At 35.4% G+C, this 11,158-nt stretch overlaps 1 protein-coding gene across 1 annotated transcript; it reads right to left on the bottom strand.

The window, feature by feature from the left end:
- Window positions 1–538: 538 nt before the first annotated feature.
- Window positions 539–2,640, bottom strand: LOC149898788 (ELAV-like protein 4). Its single transcript, XM_090114931.1, has one exon. It carries the CDS (start codon window positions 2,562–2,564, stop codon window positions 1,503–1,505), a length of 1,062 nt encoding a protein of 353 aa, XP_089971057.1. The 5' UTR covers window positions 2,565–2,640; the 3' UTR covers window positions 539–1,502.
- Window positions 2,641–11,158: the final 8,518 nt, after the last annotated feature.

Raw genomic sequence — 11,158 nt, forward strand, 5'->3', positions numbered from 1 at the left:
TATATAAATACTTGTAAATTTTAAATCTCCATCTTTGGTATGTAATCCGTACCTATTAGTTATTAGTTAATATCTTGAAATGTTTACAAAACTGTTTTTACATATATTAAGTATATATTTTTTTACAAAAATCGTAGGGTCGTTAGGACGGCACGATATTATCTCTATTCAAGTTCGATGTTCATTAGGTCTTTGTCGGGTTGAAGTTTGTGGTTGATTGCATAACGCGTACTGCGTAGGGACGCGGCGAGATACTATTTTATATATTTTTATTATCTATTTACAAATTTCCATTTAAACTAAGACAATTAAAGCCTACTTCGAATAGACGCAGGGTCGCATCCATACAATTATAATAGCAGGTACTGATCATAATATGTTTAGATATCGATTATTTGCGAACGACATCATTACGAACTAGCATGCACCATTGTTCTAAGAACGCGCCACACTCGGCGGCCTGAGGCGTCCCCCCCTCCTGTCCCCCCCTTCCCTCCACCACACCGCCCCCCCGCCCTGCCACATAGCTGCGCGGGGCTCGAGCTCCGCCCTTCGCCGCCCGCCCGGCCCCCGAGCGAACAGCTGAATCGATTTTCCCGTCTTCCTGGGATTGCGTGTGCCGATTGTCACCTTGCATCCGATTGTAGACATCGCAAAACTTTTCAAAAACTACTTAACCTACTCCGCCGGTGAACGCTCGGGCCCGCTGGTGCTCGCACGCATGCCACGCGACTTGCTGAGGATGGTAAACCGACGCCGTCAGCTCATCCCGTGATCTTTCAAGTTTATTTTTAAAATTTTATCAAAACCTATCACAGTTTTTGATTAGTTCTCATCCTTAATTAGATTAATATATGATTAAAATATACGTATAGATAATATATATTTTCCAATCTTTAACAATAACACTATTTAATGCTCGCCTCGCGGAGGCGGACGGCCGAACCGTTGTTACAGAGAGCGACAGACCTACGCCGTGTCGAAATATTTTGGCAAATTTGATTCGTGACCGAAGTTAAGATATGACGCCTAAAATGGAGCATAGCATAGAGCTATTATTGCTAATTATTTTATTTATAATCGAAAACTATTTCTCGATAACCACAACCTTTCATAAGCGAAGTCGATTGTCACAATGTTATTGACTATTTAATATGTTTGGTTGTCCGATTAGCATTTGATGCACACCTTAACTTATTATTGCGCGCTCCGTCTCCATTCAGCGGCCGCCATTTCATCCGGACCTGCGCAGAAGCGCTCCGCCATTTTGATTTCCGTAACACTTAACCCAGTTTCTCTCGAGGAAAATGGCGATCGTCGAACAAAGAGCCGATGAGCTTAATCGATTACACTTTACAAATAACATACAAAATGACCGCTGGGGTCGTCTATTCAGGAAGACACGTTGAAGAGTGCTGTGTCGTGGCTGAGCCTGTACTATGTATGTATGGGTGCGCGCCTGCAGTGCCGTCCTAGCGCCGGCTAGGCCGTGTCTCGACGATTTAGATCGTCTTGATTTTGTTCGTCTTGAAACTGACCTGCAGTACTCTGTTTCCGAGCGTGTACCCGTTCAGGGACTGTATGGCGACGACGGCTTCGTCGTAATTCGTCATCGTGATGAACCCGTAGCCTTTGCACTTGTTGGTCTGCAGGTCGCGTATCACTTTCACGCTCTGGACGGCACCGAAGGGTCCAAACAGTTGCCAGAGCACATTCTCCTCTGTTTCCGGGGCTAGGTTGTAAACAAAAATGCACCACTCGGAACCCACGGCGCCTGGCAACACGCCGCCGAGCAGCTCGCCGGCCAGCGGGCTGTACCGCTGCAGGCCTTTGTTTATAGCGAGTAGGGACTTGCCTGAGCTGAAGCGGCCGAGCGGGGCGGGGAAGCGCAGCGCGGCCGGCAGGTACGCGGCCAGTGGGGCCAGCGCCTTGCCGTTGTTGCTCGGGTTGTTGGCGAACTTCACTGTGATCGGTTCCGATGCTCCTTTTGGCACTGTTCCGTTCAGCTCCTGAATAGCACGTTCCGCTTCGACGCGCTGGTCGAATCTGATGAATCCCACGCCTTTTGATAGGCCTTGCTCTCCTCCAGTGAACGGTCTTCCGCCAGAATTCTCGCAGAGTATTCTCGATGTGATAATACGGCCGTACGGGCTAAACAGCCGCTCTAGTTCTGATTGTGTCATTGTCTTCGGCAGCCCTGATACGTATAGGTTGGCGCCTTTGATGGCCTCGCTGCTGGGCCGAGCGTACGATACCTTGATAGTCTTGTTCTGTAGGCGGAGGCCATTGAGAGTGGCGATCGCCTTCTCTGCATCTTCCGGGCGGTGGTAGTTGACGAAGGCGTAGCCGAGGCTCTGGCCGCCGCCGTGCAGCGCATGGTTGAGCGCGTCCGGGAACGCCGCCCCCTTGTTGCGTATCAGCTTGCACGACTCCACCTCGCCGATACTGGAGAAGAGACTCCTGATTTCCTCCTGCGTCATGCTCTGGGGCAGATAGTTGATGATCAGGTTCGTCTTGGACTCCTCGCCGGAGCCGTTCTGTTGTTCGGTGTCGCCCTTCGACATGGTGGCTTTAAATCATAAACGGAAAGAACGAAAGGGAAACAAAACGCGGTAAAATAAAATACGGCACGTCCGATGAGGCGGCCCGCGCGAGCGATTATGCGAGCGAGGGTAGTGCCGGGGTGCGCGCAGTCGCGTGCTATCGATCGGCCTTACATAACCCCGTTCGTTCACCCCTCCCGGTTGGTATAGTGTCCGAAAAAACCAGATACAACGCAGCGGCATCGATCTTGGTCCCTGGGAATTTGTGCTCCGTGGCATTAACGTATTATGTAACGGTGTCGCGCGAAATGCGACCTTCTGGGCAGAGACAAAGGGACAAGGATTAACACCTCCCCCGACCTAAAAAGAGCCCGATTCTTGATATTTTAGCTATGTAATGTGACCCCAAAGATTTCTGGAGCGTTGGAGGTGCGTTATTACGTACTAATGGATAGAACAATGATATTGTTTTCTTAAATCTGTGCCAAGTATCTTTGGAAACTTGTAGGTACACTATATTTCTTAAGACATTGAACTATCATTATGTTTCATGATTGATTTTTGATTAATTTTCTCTATAAAACATTTGAATACTTCTAAGTTGTTCATTACTTGAATATATTTTTTACGAAAAAAAAAATGCAAGATCATTTCTCTATTTTTAAAAGGCCATAATATAAAAACACAATAACTATATTAATCTGAATGTTACGTAGGTATATTAGAATGTTTAATCCTTCTAGTACCTATTATAAATGTGAATTTTGTTGGCTTAGATTATTTTAATTAGATATAGGTACGTGCCATTGCCTCACACAAAAGTTTACCCATTTTAGACAAAACGTAGGTAAGTACTTGTAAGCTTGTAACACTGTTTCTAAACAGGGTTAACATTTAATATTTAATTTGAACTTTGAACCCCGCAAAATACAAGCGCATTATCAAAAACCTTAACAAGACAAATCAAATTAAAAGGGTCGGTAAAACAAGGGTCTATGTGTATCTTTCAAATTGAGATAATATCATTAAAATTTGCTCAATCACGGTACATACATTCCCTGACAGCCATATTGATTTTATGTCGCACCTACACAGCTTAGCTTAGGGAATGCTTCGTGTTCCATGTCTGAATCTTAGATTACAAAATAAAAGGCAGATAGAGCATGTCAATCGTCCATCGCCCTTGTCAAAGAAAATACGAAATCAAAAACGAATACGAAACTCCGTCAGTGATATAGCGATTCTAGTGTCATGCAATACGTCAAAAGGGGTTTGATATTTTAGTAAAAAAATGTTGTCTTGTGATATTAGAACGCTGTAAAATTTGTTCCCGAAAACAAACAAAAAGATAAAACATCGTTTTACAGGTTTTCTGTAGATTATTTGGCTTATTTAATTTTGTATACAAATATTATTTTTACATATACGAAGGAATTCAAAACTTCAACGTATGCTGCCAGTATTTTGAAAATGAATTTGCCATTTTTATGGGTAAAACAGTAAAATGGTTAAAAGATCTACGGGGTAGTGCTGTTGGATTTTTCGATCGTGAATGTGATTATTTGTATAGTGCAATAAAGGTTCATGATCATCATTAGATTATTTTAATAAGTATTTTACATTTTTTTTTGTTACTTTTATAAAAAGCGTCATAGTCGATTTCGCTCGCGATTTAATTCATGTGAACTCCATGATGGGTATGATGAAAATAAAATGTCCCGAATTCTCGACTAAAAACTACCGCTATTCGCATTCATGTTTTGAAAAATAAAAACTTTTTTTTAATGTAATTTATTTAATAAAAAATTGAATAAAATGATTTTGTCCATATATAACTTTAGGAGATAGGTGCTTTATGTAACAAAATGTTTTTTACAATATTATAAAAAAAATATCATAAACCCGAATTTATATTAAAATAAAAATTAAAACTTGACTGATAATTTATGTAGCCTACGTCATTACCACCACTACCTTCATAATTCAGATGATTGCAATGACACATCACAACTCAAAATCGATCCAACAGTTAATACTGCAGGACGTGTCAAAGAAATATTATACATACATACACTCGAAAAACATAACCCTCTTTCTTCCGTAGTCGGGTAAAAATTTGGGAAATTTTTAAATATCTGGTAACATTACACGCACACAGAAGCACCGTGTACGTACAGTGCAGCGGCGAAATGACAGCACACATAGCTTTATAGAAATGACGATAAATAATTCGGTTTAGTTCGGCAACGCTCCATCTGTCTTTTATTTTGTAATCTAAGGTCTGAATTATTAAAATGGAATCATAACTTTAATGCTATTTTTTAAAGGTCAACGTTAATGTGTTAGTTCAGATTTATATTCACACATAGTTATGTAAAATACCTACACTACATATTATTTACATCCCTACTATATGTATATATTATATACATATATTTATATATAATATTATAAATGCGAAAGTAACTCTGTCTGTCTGTCTGTTACGCTTTCCCGCCGATTTTGATGAAATTTGGCACAGAAAATATTTAGACCCTGAGAAAGAACAAAGGCTACCTTTTATTGCGAAAAAGCACCACGCGGGCGAAAGCTAGTAGATAATATTTTTTCTTATTTTTTGTACTATACTTAATTCATCTTTTACCACGATCCTTGGCGAGGTTGTAATCGCCATATTTCGAAGGGTCTTGGGTTCGATGCCCGGGTGATTCACAAAAAAGTCTGGCTTAACTTTTTACTAATCGTCAGTGAAGAAAATTGGTCCGGAAAACAGATGTAAAATGCATCTTCCCAGTACCCCACAAGGAGACGTAGAATTTAACATTATTATACTTTTCTTTGAAAGTAATATCTATAAATATTGTATGTGCCTATTGAATAAATAAATTTTTAACAAACAAAAAAACAAAGCCTTTATTGATATAAATTAATAAATGTACATTTTAATTTACGTGTAACAAAAAAATCTGTTTTAATACATTTAAACAACATACCTACTAACTAATAAATACTAATCCTACACATTACGTTTTAAAATGTAGTAATTAATACCTAGTAACTAAGTTTAAGTACCTAGGTCAACGAGGTTTTAGTGCTAGTGATGGCGGCGAAGTTACGTGACTAAAATCTACGTAAGCCCTCACCTCGATTACGTTAACTAAATCAGTTAGATTGCACGATATAATGCCTATTAAAAACTAGTATTTTTCCTAGTAAATAGGCATACTTAGGTCATTTAATTTTTTTAAGGATAACCTTAGAGGATAACCTACTTAAGTACTAGGTAAGTCAAATCACTACATAGTACAAAACAAAGTCACTTTCAGCGTGTATGTCTGTTTGCTTAGATCTTTATGCAACAGATTTTGATGTATTTTTTAAATAGATAGATTGATTCAAGAGGAAAGTTTAAGTATATAATTTATTAGACAAAGCGGGCAAAACGCGGGCGGAAAGCTAGTTATGTATAAGGAAAAGATGAGAAAACATAAAAAGTTACACGAGTTACAGAGTTATTTTTCTCGAGATTTTAATAATATTTCCGACATTTTCTCTATTATATTCAAAAGAATTTTCAAAGATTTTCCTCGATACAAACTTGTCTCATTAACTACCATAAAAAACATCTTCCTTACAAGACGTTCTTTTATGAATAATTAGCTTCGCCCGGGCTTTACCCGGGCAGACGTTTTTAAATATAGAGCAATATGTTTTTAACATTGCAAACATTGTCTAGACATGAATAATTATAAAATAATGAGTCATTTAAATAGGTAAGTAAGTCGTCAATTCTTATATTATAAATTCAAAATTGTTACTGTGCGTCTGTCAGTTATGTTTTCTTAAATCATAGCAAATATTGCATGAAATAGGGTACTTTTTTTCAAAATGAACCTATTAAGTTGACTGTGTTGATTCCTGGGTGAAACCGCGATGCACAGCTAGTCACTAAATAAATAATAACAATTATATTGCCGCTTTAAATAAACATTAAAATTTAATAAAATATCGTTTATAACGTAAAATAATAACACGCTAAACAAATTTGGATTACTAAATTTTGATATTTAAATTCTACATACATTCAGGTCAAGGTAATAAAAAACGTGTGTAAGTTATGAGATAAAGTAACGGCTAAGTTAGGGCATAACTTAGACCTTCGTCTACGTAAGTAAAATCTATTTCTATGCTTAAATATTTCATGAAGCTTGATACATATAGAGCTGAATTTAAACCGCTCTTGGCTCTATAAAAAAATTCATTAAAAATATTAAAAACAAAGTCATTCTTTTATTTGTCATTTATTTATTAAAAACATATTATATGTATAAATATTGGTTTTATGAAATAAATTTATCATACAATACAATAGGTAATAGTCGCAAAAAAAAACCCTTTCAAGTTTTTCCACCTCTGAAAATTTTCCGCCCTAGAGTAAAGGCCCTAGAGAACGCAATATCATTAACAATATTTTTCATAAAATTGTTAAAATTATTACAGTAAGGTAAAATTATACTTAAGATAATACGCAATTTTCCTCTATGATGGATGATTGTTACTCTTTCACACAAAACCGAATGATCCGATTTAGATGGAATTTGGCACAGAGATAGGTTGTCTACTTTTCAACAAGGCAATATAGGCTAGTACAAGTATTAGAAACTGATTTAAATTCATAATTTAAATCAATTTATTTGACTTGAAAAAACTCAAAAGAGGCTTTATATGAAAAAGTTTAATAAAAAAGTTAAAAATGGCTCGATGGCAATAAGCCCGCTCTACTTACAATGTTGAATAAGAGGTAGGCTATAGGGCTCGCTATTTGCAAGTTAAATTGCTCAAGAGTGCTTCAGAATCAGTAGGGTTGACACTTATTGTATTTATTATTTTTTTATGAATAAGTAATAAGAATTTTTATGAACATCAATTTTACATAAAAAAAGTTTATTTCGTTTCCAATTTTACAAAATACGGAGTACTGAGTAGTAGGGCCTTGCTAGTAAGTTAAAAATTAAAAATCTGTGTCGTAATTATTTTTAGAAGTTAAAATGTAGTGATTTTTGATTCATCTATTTGTGAACATCAATGTAATAATTATGAACGTATATATTTAAGAAAAATCCTTTTAAAGTGGTATAAATGTTGTTATATTTTAATGAAATAATTTGTAACCACTAAAATTATTTTTTAGCTATCATGCTGTGCTATATCAAGACACGTATAATGACATGCTTTTAATAATCTGGGGGCACGGCAGTGCCCCCGCCAAGACGAGCCAAGCGACTACGCGCACGGGCACTACCTACCTTTTCTCGAAGCGCTTCGACGTTTTTTTGAACCCTCATAACTTGGGTTTGGATTATGCTAGATCAACAAAATTTTCGGGATATATTGTCAATAGCGGACTTATTGAACATATTAAGTTTTAATTACATTAGCTTTTATACTTCAGATTTTATTTATATCTAAAAAACGCTAATTTCGTCACTGACTCACTGATGATCATCAAAATTCTTAAGGTATTTCCTAATGCCCTAGAAAGCTGAAATTTTGTATGTAAGCTAGTATTAGCACACAAACAACAAAAAAATTATAAAACTTGTAACTTTCATCCCCCAACCCCTTAAACTAGGGGATGGGAGTTTGTATGAGACCTGTAATTTTAAATTAAATTTTGATGACGCTAGAGGTCTAATCTAATAATCTAAAACTTGGTTCCCCTAGATATATATATGTATAGGTACTCCTTGTTAAAAAAAAAAATAATTAAAAATTTAATCGACATATATTGAGACATATACTTCAGATCAGATCATATAAATATGAATGAATAGAAGTGTTGCGAACGTCTCCTGCCTCTTACGGACGTAGCTAAAAATAAAAAAAAAATTGTTACAAACAACTTACAAAAAGAAATGAAATCCCACCAAAAACATTTTCATGTAAAATGTTGCCAAGACGAGTCCATATGACTCGCACTGTCAAAAAGTTATCAGATCTCATGTAGAGCCAAGCTTCTAACACTACACGCCCTAACTCTAAAAGGCCTAAATTCACAAACTCTACACCTTAGTCAAAATATGTGGCTTGGCCGTTTGATCCGATCATTTAGGTACCTACCTGCTTTGTATGAAAAATGACACAAATTCATCCTTACAAAAATTTTACGTCTAATACATACGAATAGACAAATTTACATAAAAAAGGGTAAATTATAGTTATCTTCTTTCAATAACTTTAACACAGATTACTTAATACTTAATACGTGACCCTTACTTTACTTAAAAACATAGTAAAGTACTTATAGTTAAAATTTTATTCTAGACATATGAAGCGCTATGACGGATGTACCTAGTTTGATGTAAATCTATTTGGATGATATTGATAGATTCGGACCCGGGGTCGACGACCGGAGGGAGAGGGTGGCTGCTATCCTGATTATATTGGGGTTTGTTTCCGCTGTCATACGATACGGTAATACACAAAAACGTAAAAAATTAGCTAACGCTTGACAAAACTCTACTTAAGTCAAGATTTTTTTAGCTATAGGTATGTAAACTTTTACAAGTCTTTATGAATATTATTTTTTTAAACTACTACAAATGTATATTAGTGTTATAACGTAAAAAAAAGGCTAAGTATTTTTTAAGAAATCACGCTTTGATACCTCTAGTCTCTACCTACATTATACAGGGTGTCCCACTGTTAGTATACTAAGCCCAAAGGAGGTTAAAGATTTGCATACGCTAAGTACGTAAAAAATACTTAAAAAATTCCAGACGCATTTTTTTTTCAAGTAGATGAATTCTTAAAACTCTATGTGTACACCCATAACAAGCAACCTGCCCAACTTTGTCACCAGCACATGAGCTATCGTTTAATATTATGTTTTCATAGACAAAATGCTCACATTAGAGAAGCGGTATATGCCGGCTGCGCGAAGCTAGAGAAGAAAACATGGATTTTCAGGAAAAATTTAGCAAAAAATTTTTGATAAATAAAAGTTTCAGTTTCTCATTTTAAATTAGGTATTAAATTGACAATAGTCTTGCAATTAATTACTATGCAAAGTTTTAATTTAATTCATTCATTTAGTTTTGAAGTAAAAATGACGTCAACTAGATAGAAATCTGTGAAAAATTCAGTTAAAAATAAGCAATTAGTGACATAACTTTGCAGAGTAAGTAGGTACTTTTCAAGTTATTTTCAGCAAGCAAAGATTTATTTCAAATACGAGGCATAATAATTTTCAGTAAAGGTCACAGAGTAGGAGTGTAGAAATGCAAATTTATTTTACTACAGAGTGCAGAGTTTGCATAATTTTCCATATATTCGGCTTAATATGTTTTTAATTCAAAATAATATTATAATTTTAATTAATATGTAGAGATTTGAAACGTACCTGTATTTACAGCATATATTTTAACGTTGATAAAATAAGTATGTATCTAGTATCTACCTTAGTATTATATTTTAGAATTTAGCCGCTCTCCTCGAGTACCTACTTAGATAATTATTATTAAAAAGGTTAAGTTTCCATGTTAAGGTTAAGTGTCCATGACAGACACACAAAAATCGAATCTCTTCCTTCTAATAAAATATAGTGTAAGATCTGTTTACGTTTTGAATCACTAGGAATCGAATCTTGATCCGTCGTATAGTACTAGAACCACTAAACCTAAGGTCTTATGATTTATTCATTAAAACGCAACGGAAACAAACAACCCTCGCGGGCACTGAAAAAGCTATAACAACCCTAATAAACAAGTATTCCTGCAAAATACGACTCTATTTACACGCAATATGTCTCAATTTTGCAATACACCAAAATGTATAATTTAAACCAAAAAATGTACTATGCGAAAACAGTCCTTGAAACCATTGGTAAAGGTGTATTTTCGAATAACTGAGGAATGGTAATAGAATTACACATAACAGAAAGATTAGATTTTCTAATTTCAACTTTATGTTTGTGGATTAGAGTTTATTTTCATTTGTCAAACAGTTTGCCCAGGGTTTCGATCATATGGTTTTTTTTCACAATGCAATGAGCAAAAAGTTTAGATTTTTACTTAGTGGAGTAGTTAGCACGTTTCTATTAAGAAGCCCTAGATTTAATAAGGTATACAATATACATAGTTTCTTTCTTAAAAGATAATCTATTTGCGTATCTTTCTTAAAAAATAAAGATAGAAACAGATGTGAAAATCGTTTGTCCCATACCCCGGGGGCCAAGCCCACTACTAAATAAACATGATCACTTTGTATTTGTATTAGTGGGACTACAATGTTTTAAAATTAACAAGGAAAACGCATTATGTTTTTGATGGGATGTTTTTTACATCAACTTACCGAAAAGAAAATGGACAATATTTCATCTCCCTTGAAAAGGCAACTTGTTATTTATTTATAATTTTATGTTTTAGATTAAAGTGAAAGTATAAAAAGCAATTTGAAAATACTTCATCTTTTTTGCAATTAATCCAAATGCACTAACCTACCATTGTTTCACTGATAAGACTTTTAATTTTAATTTAAAGTATATTTGCAATAGACTATAATCAAATACTCTATAATATGTGTAAGAAAAATATATTATCTATGTTACTCATTTC

This window comes from Colias eurytheme, chromosome 22 (assembly GCF_061535395.1).
Source record: "Colias eurytheme isolate Ceu_HAF_F1 chromosome 22, ilColEury1 Martin Lab GWU primary, whole genome shotgun sequence".
In the NCBI taxonomy this organism is placed as follows: domain Eukaryota; kingdom Metazoa; phylum Arthropoda; class Insecta; order Lepidoptera; family Pieridae; genus Colias; species Colias eurytheme.

What these genes read in the sequence shown, in the direction of transcription:
- LOC149898788 (XM_090114931.1), bottom strand. Translation starts at nt 2,564, where the DNA reads ATGTCGAAGGGCGACACCGAACAACAGAACGGCTCCGGCGAGGAGTCC.